Raw genomic sequence first — 21,847 nt, forward strand, 5'->3', positions numbered from 1 at the left:
GACGAAGTACACTGCTGAGGGGAGCAGCGGGAGGGCCAGGAGAGGTCTGCCACACCATGTGGTCACCTCCGGGACAGGCGGGAACTGAACTCATGCGGGAACCGAACTCATGCGGAAGTGGTTTCAGCTTCTCTGTGCTGTGCTCTAACCTGCTGCGCCACCAGGGAGGGCCAAAAGTTTTTATTTTTATTTAAAAATAAAAAGTTTCCCTAAGGAGATTGAGGGCATTGCTCTCTCATCTTTTTACAATCAGTGTTATATTCTAGAAATTATTCCACTCAGGATATTTGTGAATAAACATTTTCCCTCTTTGAAACTTTTAAGCCCTTATTTTAAATACACAGAATTAGGGCAATTTCATGATTTTCTTTGAAGTCATCTTTTATTTATTCTCCTCAGTGCTTTCAGTTAGAAAGCAGTCTTGCTGCAGTCATAGTTTCTGGAATGTCATATTGACTGTGTGGACTGGTATGCCTCTATTTTCTTAGACTTTGTCTCCTAACTTTTCTCTTGAGAATCTTATTTTAGCTGCTGTATTTTAATTATAACTGTACTGTTCACCCCTCACCACAACATTTTCTTTTGGTTCTATATGGTATATTCTCATTTATCTTTAAAGATAAGTTCAGAATGTTTTAGAAAATCCTGTCCCCCAAAAGTTCTGTAATCTTTGTCTTTTAGCCTGTTTTTTTTTTTTTTATGCTGGTGGTTTTTGTTGTAGGGAGCAATACTTAGTTCCCTGTTATTTTTGTTGCTTTTTTTCATTAAAAAATATATTTCCCCCATCTTTTGAGTATGTGACGCTTTTGAGTTGATGGTTTTCTCCACTATGTGTCTGAAGTCTGCTTCTCTCACCACTGCTGAGAGCTGAAGCATCAACTGGTCAGCCCAGTGCATGGGCTGGGTGCTCCCATGCCTCACACTGCTGCTTCCCTCCTTGCCAGCCCTATTCTCCCCCCCCCAGTTGCTTTATACCAGATAGTGGGTTCCTAGTCCCTTCTGGTGGGGCTTCCACCAGCCCAGCTTTTTGCTGCTGCTTTTGTGGTTATTTTGCTTTGCCCCTGGCATCTTTGTGAGTCACAGGAGATCAGGAAATGACCTATCCCAAAGTGACATTTTACACTAGCTCCTGGAAACATCCCCTGTCTGACTTCCCTCTTGGTTTGGCTCCTCCCCCTGTTGTGCAAGACACTGCAGTGTGCGGTACTTGCCCAGATTTGGAATTAACACATTATGTAAGACAGACTGGGAGAATGTTATTTGTTACAGTGAGCCTGAGAGGCTCTCTCAGGTGTCCACTGCACACAAGTTCCCAGGCAGGGAAGCTTGGTGGGGCTAGTCACTGTCTGGGTCTGTTTGCACTGAGCATTGGTGTGTTTGCTGATGTTTATCACCTTGGATAACTGGGGTTGAAACTGGGTTATGCTTGTACCTTTGTAGAACTAGCCAACTAAATAATCCTCCTAGAAATAGGGTGCAAGTGGGGCTGCAGCTCATAGGCAGCCCCTCAGAGTCCACACATAAAGCCTGTTGCTATTTTAGTTTGACAGTAGGACATGTGTATGTGTGGGGCCACTTTCCTGTGTGGTGTCTCTGTCTCAGTCTTTTTCCCTCCTGTCACAGCTCAGAAATTTCTCTGTGAAATCACCTTGTTGTGGTAACTGGGAACACCATCTCTCCTCTACCCATCTTTTATTTATGGATATTTAAAATACAGTTAGGTTATAGAATCAGATTCCATGGGCCTACAACTTCAGTTTGTAAGACCTGTTACTGTGAGTCTTTTCTTTTCAGACATTTTGTAAGCATTTAATGAACATTAAGCAACATGGGAGGGCATCTCCAAAATGTTTTGACACCACACACCAGATAGAAAGTCCTAAGTTCTTACTTCCAATGTCCATTACATTAACAATGTAGTATATAAATACTATCATAAAATGATTTGTATATTCTAGAATGTCTAGATTTTAGAATTTTAAAAAGAAGTGAAACAAAATATAAGTAAGATTTCTGTTTTCTTTCCTCTTCCAATTACCGATCTGATGAACCTCTTGGGGCACATGTCCTATAGATCCACTAGCCTGGCATATGGCATGAAGGAACAAACTCTTTGGTCTAGTAACTCCCAGTGCAGCAAGGAAGAAAGTGTCCCAGAGGAAAGAACACATGCTAAGGCTAATAAAGCTGACTTCTCAGAAAACAAGGATAAGACATAAAATAATGGGAACTGGCCTGCCTCTTCTCGGGTGAGACTCAGCTGTGGCCATAGGGGCAGTGTGGCAAAACATGGCAGGAAGCACCAAGGCCAACAGTGTAGGTGTGCAGATACTGTGGACAGCAGGGTGGGATTGAAACCTACCGCAATGGCTCTGCCATGGGGATCAGTCTTCTGTGGCTGAAGAAAGATTGTTGATACAAAACGGGTAGTTTCCACACAGCTCTCTATGCTACCAGCTATGTTATGTTAAAACTTTACTTGAAGGAGATAGCAGTGCTCAGTGCAGGTTGCTTAAGTGTAAATTGGTTGATACAATTTCTTGGTTGAGAATGCCTGGTGACCCCATTGACGGTTTTGCATCTCGTTATCCCGCCTGTGTGGTCAGGCCACTTGGCCACCTTTCACCCTCCCCTTTTTGGAGCACGGTAGTCACTGCCTTCCCAACATGAAATGATTCCTGTCTTCCAGGTCTCAGTGGCTCTCAGCAGCAGTTCCATCCGAGTGGCAGTGCTGGAGGAAGGTGGGGAACGTGTCCTCATGGAAGGGAAGTTCACCCACAAGATCAACACTGAGAGTTCGCTTTGGAGCCTGGAGCCTGGAAAGTGTGTCTTGGTAAGTTTGGGTCTCTGGCTGCACTCCCAGGGAGGTTCCACACCCACCTGGATACTGTAATGACCGTGATACCCACTTTGTATTCAGTAGTAAAACTGTGGGTTCAGCAGCTGGACAGCTCCTAGGCTGTTTGTGCACCACTCCCACAAGGGTGCCTTTGTGGGCTTTAACTGACTGTCACTGGTGCAATTCTAGTCTTGACCCCATGAGTCCCGCCACCTGGTTTATTTGAGGGATTGGTGCCAGCCCGAAACTTAAGGACTCTTGAGTGCTGTGGATCCTGCTGGCCAGGGCATATGGCATGAAGGAACAAACCCCTAGGTCCAATAACTCTGAGTACAGCAAGGAGGAAAGTGTCCCAGAGGAAAGAACACATGCTAAGATTAAAGCCAACTTCTCAGAGAACAAAAAAGACAAGACATAAAACTAGGGGAACTGGCCTGGTCACATGTGACCACAGAAGAGATCTTGGAATGTTGGGTCATTCTGAGAGCGTGGTGTATACAAGGAGGCTGTGCCCCTTTAATCCTAGAGGCTCAGGCTCTTCAGTGGTCTGTTAAGTTAGGCAGAAAGTAATAATTTTAATAAGTTAAATCTTAGGTTTAATTTAACAGGTTGAATTTTATGGATGTCAGTCTAGAGGATGCCAGTTAATAAGTTCAAACTTAATAGCAATAAAGTGGTTTCAGGCAGAGCTGAGGAGTTTGAACCTGTGTGAATGTTGCCCCAGTAAGGAAAATCTTTGAGTGTGCCAGCTCCCTCCTGTTAGAGCCTTGGCCTGGTCAGAAGTCAGTGTCTGGTGGTGGCTTCCTAAAGCACTTAACAGGTTTGGATCAACTTTTTCCTCTTCCCTCCTGCTGGGGTACTTAAACAGACTTGGTAAAAAACATATAAGTCATTGGACAAAACACATTGAGAATTTTATGTGTGTATTCTTCATATTTGTAAAGCATGCCATGCAAGCAAGGCATGCAGGGATTCTCTTGGCTGCCAGCAGCTTGCAGAGACATAGAAACCAGATAGAACAGATACTTTTTTTTCAGTGCTGGTGTGGCTGGTGGATTTCAGCAGGCCTCCCCCTCTTACCCCCTTCCAGAGCCCCCTTTGCATCACCATGACACCAGGAGGCTAAACTGACAGCTATGGGACACTGGCACAGAGAGCTCTGACTATCCCACCTTGTCAATTTCACTTGATTCTTGTTCTAAACTTTGCTCTGCCCTAGCCCTGCTCCTCCAACCCCCTCCACACACACTCAGCAGCCTGCCCTGACGTGCCCACTTGAAGACTAGATGAGGAGAGTACTTTTTTCTCCATGAGTGCTGTGATGATAATGATGCTTTCCCCCTGCTCACCTGGGTCTCAGGCCTTTACCGTCCCCATGTACCTCCCCACTCCCAGAGTGCCTAAAACATTCTCCAAACTACAGTCACATGTATCACTGTTGCATAATGTTGTGCCACTAATTCCTTTCATTTCCACCACACTTTATTTTTGTGGTCTCATTTTCCCTTTATAAAGTGTGGAGAGTAAGAAAGTTAATCTAGGCCCTCCCTGGTGGTGCAGTGGTTAGGATGTAGCACTGCAAGCAAGCCACAGCCGCTTCAATGTGAGTTGGATCCCCGGCCCCAAGGTGACCACATGGCACGGCAGACCACTTCTGATCTGCCCGCTACTCCCCTCAGCAGTGTACTTCATCGATCTGCTTGTTCTCCTCCCCACTCTATCTCTGGTGAATCCTTTCACCGGCCTGTACCCCAGTTCTGTATGCATAAATTAGTAAATCTTAAAAAAAAAAAAAGTCAATCTAGGCCTAGTCTCCTGACCTTAGGTCTCTGAGGTGACAAGAATGCTTTGTCCAGGTGTTATCCTTGGGCAAGGTGGCCATGCCCTGTGTAGGAGCCCACAGACACCTGGTTCCGGTCTCTATATTGGGACCAGCTCTTTGTGCTGATTGGCACTGAGGCCATAGGAGGATACGCAGCCTGCCCAGTGAGCCCCACTCTGAGCCCACAGTCAGTTCCCTGTTCTTCTGTCTGAAAGATTCCCTACACAGGGTAGTGAGGAGACAGGCTAGTGTGGCTAGCATGTGAAAGGCAGCCCCATTGAGTGGATGTCTAGAAACAGGTGTGTAGTTTTCTCTTGCTGGTCTTACTGAGCTCACCTGTGTGGGGCCTATGGCTAACTAGCCTCTGATGTGCTCTGATTGCCTTTAATTTTCTGGTTTGCTTTGGTCAAAAGCTTGCTACTTGAGGATTTATAAAAAGGCAGAACTGGCAGCAACCAGAAGCCACTTGCCATTGGTTGCCCTAAGTGTGGCTTCCAGGTATCTTCCCTGCTTACCACGTCAGGTCTGTGCAGAGCCCTCTCAGAGTGCAGGCACTGCACAAGTTCTTTCCATATTTTCTAGAGTCGTTTTGATCATCAGTAGATGGCATTTCATTTCTAACACAGCTTTTCGTCTCTTGTAAAAGGAGGAGGAATTAAGAGCATGACAGTCCTTTTCTGAAGCTTTCCTGTCAGCACAGACCTTGCACAAATGGAAACCACTTCTGTTAATAAGCAGAACTTCTCGTTTCTGACCTGGCCTCTGTTTAGTGAATGTATGTGTTACAGAAACATTGCTATTTATGAAGCTCAAATTTGGTGCATTCTTGATTTAGCTGTTGGCAACATTTCGGAGCAAACTTTTCTTCAGCTCATGTATCTGAGGTGATAGTGTAGTTCAGCAAGCATGTTGCTTTGATAAATAAAGACAGTGTTTACATTTGCTGTGAGGGGCAGACACTTCCCTCAAGTCTCTGGTAGTGAGGGTGTGATCACCAATCTGACTTTATACCTCAGCTCACATTCACTGACCACTTGGCTCTGGTCATGGCTTTTGCCTCCCAGGCTCTCTTTATTGTTCACAGTTGAGACTGGGCGCTGATCCTCAGATTTACTGTTATATGCCAGGCTTCCTACTAAGTTCCTGAAACAAATCAAGGAACTTAGAATCTTTGAAGGTGAGGTTAAGTGAAGGATCTTGAGACAAAGAGATTGTCTTGGATATCCAGGTGGACCTGAAGCCTAGTAAAAAGTATACTTGTTAGAGAAAATGAGGGAGAAATTAGAAGAAACAGGCACATCTTCACTTCAGAGTACAGGGCAGAGACAGGGGCAGTAAGGTTATAAGCCATCCCCTTTAGCCTTCAGGGGAGCATGGCCCCTCAATACTGACCTTTGGCCTCCAGACTGGGAAGACACACTTGTCTGCAGCGGCCAGTATGTCCTGCTCTGCAGCTGCCCCAGGGACTCTTGCACAGGCTTCATGTAGCAGGCTCACCATGTGGGATATAGGAGGAGGTACTCAGGGTGGGTCAGCCTCTTCAGAGCCCTTTATCCGAACCTCTGACCTCCTGACCACCCAACAGACCTGTGCAAGGTGTCTTCATAGCCACCTTCCCTCCTACCTGAACTGTGGATCCACATCTGACATGACCGGGCAGGCTTTCAGAGCAGGCAGGGGTGGCAGCTAAAACCGTGTGACAGTCTCGCCTCCCTCCCTCCCACACTGAGAATGTTAAATGAGGCTCTTGACTGTCAGGCAAGCTCCTGTCTTGGTTACGAATTCGTGAAGTCAGCCGTAGCAACAGCCCCAATCCCTTCCCCTGTGCTTCCCTTTGTCCCAGAATTCTGGGTGTCCACTCATTGCCCTTCAGGTGAGGCTGCTGGCCTCTCACTGCATATAGTTTATGTGGCCATAGCCTTGTATGTGACAGAGCTGCTCCACTGTTGACATGGCACACACACAAGTCATTAAAATCAGTATGGTAATTGCGGAGTTCATCTGACCAGTCTGAGCTCACTGCAGTGTGTGTCGTTTTTGAACCTGTATTTTTGTGAAATTTTTACTTAAATTATTTAGATTATTTCCCTAAGTTAATAGTTCTCAAAAGTAGAGTTACAGGCTGACTGTAGTTCTGAGTATTTGCCGTGTACTCTCTCAGAAGGATGCTATCTTTCTGTGGTATTCCTAGATCCCCATGTGCCCAACAACATTGGACTTGATCATCTCAACTTGACTTTTCTGGTTTATCTCTTTCTTTTGGCTTTCTAGTGAGGATGTGAGTTCCCCCTAAAGTGGTTCAGAATTACATATTCTCACTGGTGAACCATCCCTGTGAGAACATCATCATGCGTTACCATCCTTCTTCCTAAATTCAGAGTGGAAACTATGGTATAGTTGTGTTAGCATTTTTTTTTTTTGTAAAGATTTATTTATTTATACAGAACTTGGGTACAGGCCAGATATGCGGAGAGTGAGAGGATTCACCAGGAACAGAATGGGGAGCAGAACAGGCAGGTTGACGAAGTACACTGCTGAGGGGAGCAGCGGTCTGCTGTGCCATGTCTATCACCTCCAGGGCAGGCGGGGATCGAACTCATGTGGAAGTGGCTTAAGCTTCTTAGTGCAGTGCTTTAACCTGCTGCACCACCAGGGAGGGCCTGTGTTAGCATTTTGCCAGAATCCTAAGCCCTAGGAATTAGTCCTTGGACTGAAATACGAATCCTTCATCTTTTATGCTGAACCTCTAGGGGTGATCAGGGTCCTTGGCTTATTCCCGATCCCTGCTTCCGAGGAGGGAAGAACTGAGCCTTGGGGGTTAAGAAGAGTAGATTTTACAGCTTGCTACAGAAAACACCCAATGAATAGAAGGGGTGTGTTGAGCAGCGCCAGAGCATGGCGCTCCCAGTAGACAGAGCATAGTTCAGCACCCTTGGTCACCTCATGCTTGTAGTTTGTGGCTTTTTCTGCCTCCTGAGGATGAGAGGCCAGTGGGGACCTTCTAGCCATATTCACACCTGGGCATATATCTGACCCATAAGCACTTCAGTTTTCATCTTAAAAAGAAAATAGTTGACAATGTCATAAACCAGGAGAATGCCCAATACTGCCTCTGGCACATCGTAGGTCTGTGATCTGATCTATGTCCTCCCTAGAAGCTCCTCACTCAACCCTCAGTGTGACCCCACACTCAGTCCCATGGGCAGCTATAAGGAGCCATTGTCTTTACCAGGCACATTGCCTCCCTGAATAGAAACAAGGTTCTGTGACTAAGGAAGGAAAGACATGTAAATGTTGGTGAGTCATAGCACAGATTGGGGGTGCTGAGGTAAGTTTATTCATGTTGAGTTTGAAGTTTGTGTGAGGACATTTTGGGAAAATTATTCAACTAGGAGTCTGGAGGAGAAACCCACTGTAGGCCTGGAACCTGGCCATTAAGTCAAACATGTAGTGACATGGCAGGTCAACAATGAGGGAGGGTCAAGGAATGCAGGGTTGTGCCTCCAGGACTCTGTGACCGCCAACTGAACAAGTCTGCAGCACTGAACAGCATTGTAATTGGGGAGCTGATGCATGAGAGCCATTGAGGTGTTGGGCTTCCAGGAGTCGCTGTGACCACAGAGAGATAGGTGGGTCATCACAGAAGAGAAAGCCCTTTCTGGAAAGTACACGGTGCCTGCTGGAGCTGGCCATCAACCTTATCTGTAGCCTTCCTCGGGAAGATGGGGTTAGATAGAAACTCAGTGGACACTGCACCTGAGGATTATGAAAAAGAGCAGTACGTGGAGGTCTCAAAGCGTCCTTTCAGACTGAAAGCAAAAGGTGAGACCACTACCCCACCGTGAAGTCAGGTGGTAGGCATCCCATGTGCATGTCTCACCTTAGACTGCGTGAGTGCCTGTGTCTGCCATGGGGAGGGCTGGCAGGGCACAGTATCACCTATGAAGTGTTCCACTGGCATGCTCCCCTGAGTTTAATCAGGAGGAAATACTGAGTGAACCTAAAATGAGGACCATCTTTGAAAACAGAATTACAACAGACAGGGACTATGGAATGCTCCTGATGACAGGGAACAAGCCACTAATGCAGTCAGGACCTTGGTCTGGATCTTGTGTGGGAATGAGGATGAGTGAAGTTTATTACAATTAAGTACTGCATTGGCTTTGGGAGGCGGTGCTCATTGGTATAGTAGGTATAAAGTGTTAAGAGGGTTCAGAAAAGCTTGTGTGATTGAGTGTATATTATACAAATTTTCGCACCTCTAGAGTGAGGATGCAGATACACATTACATGTGTGTGTGCATGTGAGGAGTGAGAGTACAGGCACTTCCTGTCTGATACACATGTGCTTCTTGTACAGAGGGAGGGAGTACAGATTCAGGTAGTAAGTAATGGTAGAATGCTAGTATCATGTGAGTCTAGGAAACGAGTGAGGGATATTCTCTGTATTTGAAAAATTTGCAACATCTTACAAATTTGAAATTATTTTGAAACGTTTCTTAAAAATGAGAGTGATAAAGACACAGCATCATTAGTCATTAAGGAAGCTTGAATTTCAGCCTTGGTGACGTATCACTTCATACCTTAGAGTACCTGCTGGAAAGACTTAGCACAGCCTAGTGCAGCCAGTTGCTTGGAGTCCCTGGAATTCTTTATACATTCTATTGGGAATTCGGAATGCTGGGTTAATTGGAAAATAATTTGACAGTTTTTTAATAAAGCTAAACATATACTTACCATAGGACCCACCAAGTCCACTGCTCATACTTATTTACTCAGGAGAAATGAGAATGAGCTTTCATGCAGAGACCTGTACACAGCCTTACAGGGAATAGCCTCTCCCTGGAAAGTGTTGACACGTCTGTTCACAGGTGTGTGACTAGTGGCACGGCGTGTCAGGAATATCTCCTCTACCCACGAAGTGTGGCTGGACTTGGGAACCATCACACACAGAGAGGCTGCGGCCATGTGATTCCATGAACCTCAGACATTTTGAACACAGACCAGCAGATGGCAACAGGGGAGCGGGGGGGGGGGGGGAAGGGGACTGTCTGCAAATGGGACAGGAATCTAGGGAGGGGTGACTGGAACGCACAGGTGGCTGCATGGCTGTGTGTGTTTTTCAAAGCTCATGGAATGGATTCTCAAAAGGCTCACTTTTATTCTGTGTGAACTGTGCCTCCAAAAATCTGATTTTTAAAAAAGTAGCGAGACTAAAAAAATAAAACCAAATGTAGTTCATTAGACTACTTTAAAAATTGTTATTTTTAGGTGTGGATCCTTGAGCCATTCTGTGTTAACCAGCCTGAAAGGGGAGTGAATTTCTTGCCACTTGCCGGACTTTGAGGACATTCTACTGAGCTCAAGAGGCTGGCACAGACAGACAAATATATCATGATTATGTTCTTGTGGAAAGTCTAGACAGATAAAAAAAAAAAAGGATTGATGGTTTCCAGGGCCTGGGAGTAAGGGAAAGGTCAGAATGAAGTGTGGGGGGTGACTGCCAATGTTTGTGGTCCCTCTGGGGTGATGAGAATTAGATAGTTGGTGATTGCACCAACATTATTTGTGTTATATGCTAAGTAAGTAATGAATTACTCTATTTTTTTAAAAAATAATACCATTTTTAATTCATGGTTTGCATACTCTTTCATTGATTAAAACAAGAGAATGTCTTGGGATACTTCAGTATCTAATCACTGAAGACCCCAGGCTAATGGTGTTAGCATCACCTACTTTAATTATCTGAGATTGTAAATCCTAGAATCTTTGACATTGTATTTAAATAATCATCTGAACTGAGGAAAATTTCTGCTACAAATGTTCTTTTTTATATATTTTTACATCATTCTCCATTTTGTGCAATTTTTCATCTCATTTGTAATCCCCATGGGCTTTTCACCACTAGTTCACCCATGTGCCATCACCATAGTCCAGTGCACTCTTCCCACTCCAGTTCTGATCCCATTCCCCTTTCACCCCCATAAAATGTCTCTGGTTTATAGTGGTTCATTTTTTTTTATAATAGTACATTTTTACATCATTTTGTACATTTTTTTTTATCTCAGCTGTAATCCCCTTGGGTTTCCCATCACTGAGTCATTGCATTGTTTTCTTTTTTACTCTATTACATTTGTTTCTCTCCCCTCCCCCCATCCCTTATCCTTCTGCTATGAGTGAAACCATCCCGTATTTTTCTTTTTCTTTTTCTTTCTGGTTTATGTCACTAAATATGATTCCTTCCAGCTCCATCCATGTTGCTGGAAAAGGCATGAGTTTATCTTTTTTTTTAATTGTTGAGTAATATTCCATTGTGTATATGTACCATATCTTTTTAATCCAGTTATCTGTTTTGGGGCATTTGGGTTGATTCCACATCTTCCCTATTGTCACTAGAGTAGCCATAAACATGGGGGTGCAGGTGTCCTTTTGAATCAATGTTTTTGTGTCTTTTGGGTAGATACCTAGGAGTGGGATTGCTGGGTCATATGGAAGCACTATATTTATTCTTTTGAGAAACCTCCAAACAGCTTTCCATAGTGGTTGTATCAGTTTGCATTCCCACCAGCAGTGTAGGAGAGTTTGTTTTTTTCCACATCCTCGCCAACATTTGTTGTTGCTAGTTGTTTTAATATGTATCATTCTCACTGGTGTGAGGTGCTATCTTATTGTGGTTTTAATTTGCATTTCCCTTATAATACAAGTGATGTTGAACATTTTTTTCATATGCCTGCTGGCCATCTGCATTTCTTCTTTGGAGAAATGTCTTTGTAGCTCTTATACCCATTTTTTGATGGGGTTGTTCATTTTATTTTTGTTGAGTTTAATCAGCTCTTTTTGTACCTTTGTGATCAGTCCTTTGTCACTAGCATTGTGTACAAATATTTTCTCCCAGTCAGTGGGATGTCTCTGTTTTGTGTAGTGTCTCTCTTGCTATACAGAAGCTCTTTAATTTGATGTAGTCACAGCTTGCTTTGGGTGATGTATTTTTTTTTTTTTTAAGATTTATTTATTTATGCATTACAGAACTGGGATTCAGGCCTGAGGTGCAGGGGTGGTAAGAGGATTCACCAGAGACAGTGGAGAGAAGCACAGGCCGACTGCTGAGGACAGTAGTGGGCAGGTCAGGAGAGGTCTGCTGCGCCATGTGGATCACATCCAGGGCGGGTGGGAATTGAACTCATGCTTAAGTGGCTTAAGTTTCTTAGTGCTATGTTTTAACCCGCTGTGCCACCAGGGAGGGTCTGGGTGATGTATTTTTAAAGATATTATCCTTGCTTTGGGTGATGTATCTTTAAAGATATTATTGAGGTATATGTCATGCAGAGTTTTGCCTACCTTTTCTTCTAGGTATTTTATGGTTTCAGGTCTTATGTCTAGTTCTTTAATCCATTTCAAGTTGGATTTTGTGCACGGTGCAAGGTAATGATCTAACTTCTTCTTCTTCTTTTTTTTTGCACGTAGCAGTCCAGTTTTCCTAGCACCATTTGTTGAACAAACTTTCTTTGTTCCATTGCATATTCTTTACTCCTTTGTCAAAAATTAGCTGTCCATAAACCTGTGGGTTTATATCTGGGCTTTCTATTGAATCCATTGGTCTGTATGTCTGTTCTTGTTCCAGTACAATGCAGTTTTAATTATTACGGCTTTGTAGTATAGCTTGAAGTCTGGAATTGTGAGGCCTCCGGTCTCTCGTTTTAGTCAGGAGAGTTGTGTCTTTGAGATTTATTGTGGTTCCATATAAATCTCATCAATATTTGTTCTATTTCTTTGAAGAATGTCATTGAGATTTTTATTGGAATAGTGTTAAATCTATACATCACTTTTGGTAGGATGTTCATTTTAATGATGTTAATTCTTCTGATCCATGAGCAGGGGATGTCTTTCCATTTCCTGTATCTTCTTAAGTTATTCACTTTACAGTGGTTAATTTTATGAGAATTTCAACTCACAAATTGTATTAAGGTAGTGTGGAATTCATCTTAGTTTTTGCTTTGTGTTTTGTTTCCATTTCAGCTTATCAATAACCATGGACTGGTCCTTGTGCTTCTTTAGACATATGCTCTTCAGCAAACTTAAAAAACAAATAGGGCCTCCCTGATGGCCTAGGGGGTGAGTCCCAGCATTATCACAACTATAGCCTGGGTTCATTCCTGGCCAGTAAGGACACATGACACAGTAGGCCTCTCTTGTCTTGCCCATTGCTCCTCTTACCTGTGTATTTCAATAAATCCACCTGCTCTGTTTCTAGTGAATCATCTTACTACCTGCACACCTATGGCCTACACCCCAGGTCCTCTAAGCAAAAATAAATTAAAATTAAAAACTTGTGGCAAGGTTGCTGGGACAGAGAAAGGAACACATGAGTAAAGACTTGGGGGTTCTTCTGTTATTGTATTTGAGGGTGGGTATCTAGGATTTCATGGACTCTGTTGGGTGATTTGAAAACAGTAGAGCTGGGAAATTAAAGTACAGGTAGAGAAATAGAAAATCATATGACCTCCCAAATGGTCAGTTATCTAAATCAGGGATCTGAAACAGGCATCTCAGTAGTGTGAAGTGTCTCGGCCCTTCATCAAATCCTGTGATTGTGTTTATTTGAGTTAGCCCTTTTTAAAGTGGATGCCTTGGTATCAAAAACCTTAAGCCAGGCACTTGCATTACAAAAAGAAATGTTGACTGCCAGGGCCTGCAGAGTACCTATATGGTTTGCTCCCAGGGCACAGTATCTTGGCAGCAAGAGCTGGGTTGTGTGTGTGTGTGAAAAAAACCTATGATGGAGCCCCTGGGCTGCATTTGGGTTGACCTTAGTGGGCATTGTTCAGTGGGCCATTGGCCTGATTGTGGTGCTGTCTGAAGCACTGGATGATCTATGTAAGACTTGCTAGTTTCTGAGGTAGAGGCAGTTGTAAAATACAAGCCTCTAAATGTGATGATAGAGATCTGAGCCATCAGACTGATTAACCAAGACCCAAGTAAAATAAACTCTGAGGGTCTCTCTTTCCAGAGATTTATAGTTCTCTAACTTCTCCTGGAATAGCAAAACCAGAATATAGTTCCCACTGGGAAGGTTTCTGTAGTTCAGTAAGGACGGGCCGGATTCTTGGTGTGGGAGTCTCTGAGGGCCATGTCAGACCCCACACATGAACTTTAGAGCAGAGTCAGCCAGAAGATGTCTGAATGACATCTTAACCAGACTGTTCATTGGCAGGGTAGAAACCATTCATCTGATGGGGTGAGCAGTAGGGGTTCTCAGAAGCTGCCACCTGACCCCGGGGTATTCATACTACATCCACCTGGGTGAATTCATAGTGGGACGGTTGCTTTTGTCAGAAGCTGAGATGCTGATGTTAATGCCATGCTTGCAGTTTTCCAGAGATTCTATCACCCAGCCTTCCTGTGTGCCTAGGCCCTTGAGGTTGCGCCTGGGTTGAGCCCTGCTGCAACCTGGGCTCTTCTGGCCAGGGTGCTCTGGTAGCAGAGCTGGAGCTTGACGCTGTGTGCCACAGCTAGTGAGCACGGGGCCTGCTTGCTTCTGACCTGCAAGTGATACCTGCCAAGAACAACCAAGGTAACAAAAGGGGCCCCCAAGGGGCCAAGTCCAAGCCTACTTTTTCAATTTGCCACCAGGCCATAACCCCCTCCTCATGGCATACATGCGAGTCAGCACTGCTTTCCGTGGCTGGCTCTTCCCCTTCATTTTAGCTCCCTGCCCTGTGGGCATGATTGAGAGCCTCATTCCATCAGAAAGCAGACACTGCCAGCAAGGATGGGCAAGTGCGAGTTATCAGAGCTCAGAGCTAGCCTGACCGGGACAGGTAGCCAGACAGGGTACCTAGGTATCTGGGTGGGCAGTGCTCATCATGGGGCTGGACCCTCTGTTCCTCAGGCCCTGGGAGGCAGAATGACAGCTGAGCTAGTATGCAGGAGGGAGGCGGGATGTTTACATGTGTTCACATTTGGAGTTGTGCCTCTCTTGGCTGCATGGGTGCTCTTGAGGCCAGTGTTGGGTGACATCTTTGAGCTCTTGGGAATGGCGCTCCTTGCTCAGAGTGGGCTGGGAAGCTGGTGGCTCAGGAGATGGAGTGGTGATGCTCATTAAGCACTGTCCTCTGAGAGCATCTGGGAGAGAAGGACCCAGACACCATTGCGTCATTCCTGGGGCAGCAGGTCCTTGATGCAGTGTCATCCTATATCCCATCCCCTGAGTTCCACTGTTCCTCTCTGGGAACCCATTTCCGATGTCTTCACACCCCTTTTGGGACCCTCTTCCCTCCAGGCCCACTGAATAGCACTGCCTCTTCCTCATTTGCCCATCCCTGCCCTCTGTCCCAGGTAAGCCTGAACAAGGTGGGCGAATATTGGTGGAGTGCCATCCTGGAGGGCGAAGAACACATCGACATTGACAAGATCAACAAGGAGCGCTCCATGGCCACGGTGGATGAGGAGGAGCATGCTGTCCTGGACAGGCTCACCTTCGACTATCACCAGAAGCTGCAGGGCAAGCCACAGAGCCACGAGCTGGTACGAGCACCCTGTCCATCCTGCTGTGTGAGGATGTAGTCAGAGAGCCTCACTGCAAGACCTGCTGTGTGAGGTGTAGTCAGAGCGCCTCACTGCAAGGTGCAGTTGCTTGCTGGGTTGTGATGTGGGAAGCGCCAGTCTGTCATTGCTCGGGACAGGACTCTGCTCCCACACCTACCTAGACTGAGAGCGCAGGTGGCTCCATAATACTGTGTGTTCCTGCCTCATGTTGGAACTGCCCAGATAAACCCCTCCTTTGACACCTTTCAGGGCCTTTATCAGAGAAGGGAGGCCCAGGCCCCCCAGGCCCACTCCTGTTGCAGGACCTGGCAGGTTTGACCACTGAGGACACATGGGAAGAATTCACTTCCAACTTACTTCTAAGAGCAGAGCCCAAAAGAGTCAGCATGTCCAGTGGCTGTGAACAGATAGGAGGAAGCTGGACTCGGGAGGAGGCTTAGCCCTCAGCAGCCACAACTTGCCTGGCTTATTTAGAGTATTTAGATGTGCACTTTCTCTTTCTGTTGTAATCCCAGGAGTGGCTATTTAGGGAAGAAAGGGTTGCTCTCTCCAGGTTATTTTTAACTTCCTGTGCTCCACACTGTAGTGTGCAGGTAAGGCCTTGTAAGCCCTAGTCTGGGGGAGAGTGGACTGCTGGACATGCGGGTTTCATGTAAACTGTTAAAACACAGTACCACCACCTCCATCCCCACTCATGTTCTCACAGTTCTCTCCTACGGGGTGGGAGCATACTTCGCATTTCCTGTGAGTGTTCATTCCCACGACTGCTGAGTATGGCTGCCCCCTCTGCTCCAACCTCTCCCCTCCCCCGAGCATTGCTGGTGTGCCTGTTTGTCTGTCCTTTCCTTCCTCACTATTCAGACCTCACTTGCCCCTGCAAGGCTTAAGGAGATGTGGAGGGGAGCACTTACCTTAGTGAGTACTTAACTGCACTCAGCCCAGTTTGGACTGACAAGGTCGTGGACTCCACAGCTCCCCTGAGAAGAGGGTTTATTTCATTTTGGATGTTACGGATGTTCATGATCCCACAGCTGCTCAAGCAGCAGGGCTGGGGTTTGAACCTGAGCTGGTTCAAGGAGTCTCTCTTATGCCTCCCTCAAGTCCTGAATCTTCTGATGTGGTTCCCTGGTCCACAGGACTAGAGGCCAGGCCTCACCAGCCATCAGGGAAGATCTTGGCCTTCTTGCTGATTGTTTCTGCTTCTAATCTCTGAGCTTACAGGGTGTGGGACGTGGAGAGCGTTTAGGCACATGAGTCACACTGCATGTGCCTATGGCCCCAGTATGAACGAGCACTTTGATCAGTGACCTGGGAGTGGGAGGTGGGGGGCTTGGAGTGGGGAGGCCGTGCTTCCTTAGGAGGTCCCAAAGGGCTTCCTCAGGAGAGTCCCTGCTCATGGGGTTGGGTGATCTGGAAGGATCTAAAGAACAGCTTTGAAGACTGTGGCCTGATGGAAAGTTTTTGAGTCAGAAGAATTATGGAAGGACTGACCCTGTGCTGGGCAGTATACTGGCCTGACGGAAAGGGGACTTTAGTGCTTGACTGAGTGCCACACCCTGTGAGTCCTTCAGTGCACACACAGGAACCAGGGGTTGGCAGTGCATATGGCCAAACCACAGGGGACCCGCTCCTGGGTGACCCTTGCTGGAGATAGTGAAGAACAATGTCTCAGGGAGCTGGTGATTTGGAGACGAAAGTATGTCCAGTGGTCTAGTCTGGAGCCAGCATTGCTGTCTGGCACTCATGTGGGCTTATAGGATTCAAGGAGGAGCACTTGTGAATGAGGTCTGATTACCTAGGAATGTTCTACATGGGACATCTACAGCACACAGACCTTGAGGAAGCGCATTATGACACTCAGGTTTGGGACCAAGAGAAGAGTGTAGAGGCATGAGGAGCCACATGAGGACTTGGTCCTGGTGGCGAGGGAGCTGATGGTATGGAACTTGGTGGGTTTTCACAACATCGATGGTTTAACCAGGAGAAGTAGGTTCCTAGGAGAATGAGGACATTGGAATCAGAGGTCAACAGAACCTGCTGGTGGCCCCAGATGAGGGCTATGGAGGGAAGGGGCAATTTAAGAAAGTGGTGGTGGGTTACACTGCTCAGGGTCTCTGGGGTAGGGTCTCTGGGGTAGGGTCTGTAGGGGAATCAGGCTGAGGGTTCTGTTTTAGAGTTGCCACTGGAGAGCCTGTTAGACCACCCATGAGGAGGTTGGATACATGATGGGACTGAGAGTGGGAGTGCTGTGCAGTACTCACCCAAAAGATGAGGATGCTCCACTGGGGGGCTGCGGAGACCAAAGGGAGTGGGAAGGTGTGGGGCCTCAAAGTGGTGCCAGGCATGAGCAGGGGGCCTCCCCTCTCTGGTCCTTTCCAGAGAGGCTGGGTTGGTGTCTTCTCCCATGGCATGAGCTGACCTGCAGGGTGGTAGTGCCCCATGCAGGTGTTCTGCCCAAGGTCTTCGGGGTATGCTCTGTTCCAAAGTGGAAGTAGTATGATTAGTCCCTAGCATGTGCTACAACATGCTTGCTGCTGTACACTTAGGTTTTATAACAGGGAAAGAAGGCCAGTGACAGAAGGGAGAGCCCCACAGCCTTGTCGGATACCTGGAATTTTCCCCACCTCTCAGTCTGCTTGCCTGACATGAGAGGTCAGCAGAACTTTTGTCAAAGCATAGCCAGGTGATGAGGGCAGACACGGGGACACTGGCAGGAAGGCGCGGCCTGTGGCACAGAGACTTCCTCATTGGCACCTGCAGCCCCCTAACCTAGGCCACATATCTTGGCCTGCTGCTGCCCCGGGCGGCACATGGTTTGGGCTGGTCACATGATAGTACTGCTAGCCCCGCAACGATCCTGCCTTCAGGAGCAGCCGATCTGGGGTCCGTCTCTCCCTCTCAGTCAGTCACCTGCTGAGGGTGCAGGCCTCAACGCTCCTTGGTGAAGGGGACCAGTGTACCCTCTCTGTACTTCAGTCAGCCCCAGAGGTGGAGATGACCCTGCCCCTTACACCTCAGTCCCATGGTCTCTAGCCCGTCAGGCATTTGGGATTCCTGTTGAGAAGGGACAGCAGCTGAAAGGAAGATGGGTATTGCAAGTGGCAAGATGGGGGTGGGGTAGAGTTAGCACGCGGGAGCATAACTTTTGGAGGGTCTGTAGCCACCCTGGATGGGATCCTCCTGAGGAAGCAGAGCGTATCCTGCTTGAGGACACGAGGCTTGGTGACCATGGTTAACCTCTCTGTCTATTTTCTGTTTGTAGAAAGTCCATGAGATGCTGAAGAAGGGGTGGGATGCTGAAGGCTCTCCCTTCCGAGGCCAGCGATTCGACCCGGCCATGTTCAACATCTCCCCAGGGGCTGTGCAGTTTTAATGACCGAAGGAAACGAAACCCTCGCCAGTGGGGAGCCAGGGCCTCGGCCATGCCCCTTGGCTCCCTGCCTGCCAGGGACTCTGTCTGGCTCACTGCGCCGTCCTTTCTTTCAGGGGAGAATCAGGCCTCTCCCCTGGCCTTGTACCTCCAGACTGCTCCGGAGAAAGGGGCTGGGCGGCAATACTGAGCAAGGGTGTTGGAGAACAGGAGGGTGTTCCAGCAGACCGCAGGGCCGGGCCTGGCAGCGCTTCGTTGCCCTGCTCTCTGCTCGCTGCTGTTTGACCTCTGCTTGCTTTTCTCGTGCTTGAGGGCAGGGAGTGGTGCCGGGTTCAGTTGTCGAAGCATGGGCAGGTGTGCAATGGTGGGCCACGCGCCTGGGCAGTTTGGGGAAACTACCCCCCTCTCCCCTCCCCCCCATGGCTCACATGCAGTTGTGTTTTTCCATGTGAGTGTGTGCCATCTCCCTGGCCTGGTCCCAGAGCGGAGAACACTGAGGTCCTGCTTGCTGGTTCTGGATGCTGGGAGAAAATTCTGTGGCCTCAGTGCTTGTGGGAGGACATCTGTTCTCTGTTGATAGTGCTTTCCTCTTGTGAGCCCAGTCTTATCAGTGAGCCCACTGCTCTGCTTGGGTGCCCTCAGGCTGGTTCTGGGTGCACTGATGGCTGGGCCCTCAGGAAACCAGGCCTATCAGCAGCCTCTTGGCAGTGTGCGCAGCCTTGGTCCCTTCTCCCAGCCATGATGTTCAGTGTCCCATTGTGCTGACCACAATCACTGCAGGACTCCCAACTCCTCCCCAGCACTCTAAGAACCTGGAGACTGTGCCCCGGTCAGTGCCCTTTGTGCCTGGCACAGGACCGTGGGCTGCTCTGTTGGGTGGTCGCCTTGCAGATCTCCACAGCCTGCCCTTGTGCATTTTGTCCACTGCATTGGGGGAGGAGGACACCTCTCTGGGTAGTGGACCTTCTGGAAACTGTCATCTTCACCCCAATGGATGGGAGCTGGTTTATTGAAATCATTTGGGGGCAGGTTTCTGACTCTCAGTCAGTAAGTGACAGTCCTATAAGAAGCATCCCCTGGTCCTCTGAGGAGCGTATGTCACTCTGATGCCATCAAGGGAGGCGCAGACTGCAGGTGGCTGGTGGGAGCACTGTTGGGAGTATGGAAGCCTGTTGTTTGCATGTGTCTCCTAGACCGGTTGTGGGACTGCAGCGCCCCTTTCCAGAGCCCTGAGATTGCAGGTCTGTCATCCCATCCAACACAAGTTCTCGTGGCCTGCATCTGTGAGGACTGCTCTCATTGTGCCTCTGTCTTGCTGCCCTTGGCCATGCCTCTGGGGTTCCCCAAGCGATGGGTTAGAATGTGCGCCCTGCATCTCAGTTACTGGGGAGACTTTGGAGCTGTGGTCGCTGTGTCATTTGTCTTCCTTTTGCCTGATTTTATTTTCAGTGTTGCATTTCCCTCACCCTCATCTGCTGTAACAGCGGCACCCAGGTGTTGGGAGTAGCAGACTCGGGGCGGCAGAGGTGCTGGCACGTACACGTGACTGAGTGGTGCCGCCCTCACCATCCACTGGTTGCCTTCTGCTTCTTGCTGCCATCCATGACCAGCCCAGCACCCTGGAGTAGGTGCCCTCTGCCTGTTTTCTCTCTCTAGACACGACAGCAGCGGACTGACCACTGAACTCCATCAGCTGAGGCTCGAGGAAAAGTGGGGTACCAGCCTGTGACGTCATCTTCGTCTCCGGTGTTGGTTTGCAATAAATCTGTATTTAAGCACTTCTGGGATCTCTGTGTGATGTTTGCTACTGAGAGAATTTGCTGCTGGGGTCATTTCTGTGACCTCTAGCGTGAGGTCTGCATTGCAGAACATGCCAAAAGGGGAATTCCTAAATGTCTCCTAAAAATGTTTCTCACCAGCCTGCACACTGGTCAGGTTCACACAGCCCAGAACCCTAGTAAGCTTTAAATCAGGAAAAAAGAATGGTAGCTGTAGTGCCAAAAGGTTCTAAAAACCCAGAGTGGACACAGGATTCAGGGGCTTCAGACACAGGAGCCCTCGGGTGCCTCACTACCTCATCCCAAAATGCCAGGCCAGGTGTCCTGCTCCTCCCAGCGTCATAACAAAGGCACCCCTTCCTCCCTCGCCTCAAGCTCTCCCCCCTCCCCTTCACGAAGGCACCTCTAGCCCTGCTAATGCCCAGTGGGTATTTCTTAGGAATAGTTCACGAATGAAGAATGCTTCGGTGACTCAACAGTGGCTTTATGAACAAACCCCCAGGGCCAAAAATAACCTGTCCCCTAAATCATGGGGGAGGGAGAACAGATAGGACTGTTCTGTGTGGAAAAGTATTTGGGAGGTAGCAGCTGCGAAACAGACCCTCACCCGCTTCCAGTCTGCTCCTGTAGGGGCCAGCTGGCTCTGCGTTCAGCACAGGGTGGGCCCGCTCCTTCGTGTGTTTGGGGCTGTCTGAGCAGAAACTGACCAGCCTTGGATAAACACGCCCTCCCTTGGTCTGAGGGCGGCCACCAAAGCAGTCGCTCACCTGGCAGCTTGGACGTGAAGCCCCTGCCAGGTGGGTCTGCTGGGCATGTGTTCCTTGGGTACCAGGCACAGTGTTCCTGTTCTGTTACTGACGCCGTGAACATGGCTAGCAGGAGCCTGGGGCCTCACCTGCTAAACCCTGTTGCAGTTTCAGGGGCGAGGAAAAAAGTGCTAAGCCTGTCAGATGCCTTCCTGCCTGCTGCCCTGGGGATCCAGTGGGCTGCTGCCTATTTGCAGGGTGTCTGGAGGGGCAGGGGCCTGCCCTGGAAGAAGCTGGCTCCCTATGACTTGGTCTTGCTGAGGCCGAGGGGGTCTGTGTGTTGGGACATTTTTACACCCCACCTATACACAGCGGCCCCAGTGGGCCTGAGAGGGTCTTAACACGGTGGTAGTCTCCTGCCGAGAATACCTCCATTTTCCCTGGAGAAGGATTAGGAGGCTGTTGAAAGACACAACTCCACCCTGAGTCAGTCACAGGTTCTCTAGGGAATTCATCTGGGGCTCTTTTTGCCTTAGTCCTGGCTCGCAGGAAGTCTCTTAAGTAGAGCCGGATGGGACCTCAGCAACTATTTGGTCCAATCCATTGGTGGAGGGCATGTGGTACCCCCAAGACTCCAGCTAGGCCCATAACCTGGCTTGTCTCCAGGAGAGCAGGGCAGGGTGTGGGGGTAGGCCCAAGGGGTTCCTTGTGCCCTCAGTCTTGCAGGGTTTTCCTCACCTGCTGTCTC

The 21,847-nt window shown here is 48.1% G+C and overlaps 1 protein-coding gene across 1 annotated transcript in view; it reads left to right on the top strand.

The window, feature by feature from the left end:
- Positions 1-20,356, top strand: part of NUDCD3 (NudC domain containing 3) — an 84,697-nt gene extending 64,341 nt beyond the window's left edge. Inside the window, exons 4-6 of the mRNA XM_004675966.2 lie at positions 2,690-2,833; positions 14,996-15,184; positions 18,468-20,356. Coding sequence (XP_004676023.1) covers positions 2,690-2,833; positions 14,996-15,184; positions 18,468-18,578 — 444 coding nt within the window. The 3' untranslated portion in view covers positions 18,579-20,356. The remainder of the gene's footprint in view (positions 1-2,689; positions 2,834-14,995; positions 15,185-18,467) is intronic.
- Positions 20,357-21,847: the final 1,491 nt, after the last annotated feature.

This window comes from Condylura cristata, unplaced genomic scaffold (assembly GCF_000260355.1).
Source record: "Condylura cristata isolate star-nosed mole 26May11 unplaced genomic scaffold, ConCri1.0 scaffold00004, whole genome shotgun sequence".
Classification (NCBI taxonomy): domain Eukaryota; kingdom Metazoa; phylum Chordata; class Mammalia; order Eulipotyphla; family Talpidae; genus Condylura; species Condylura cristata.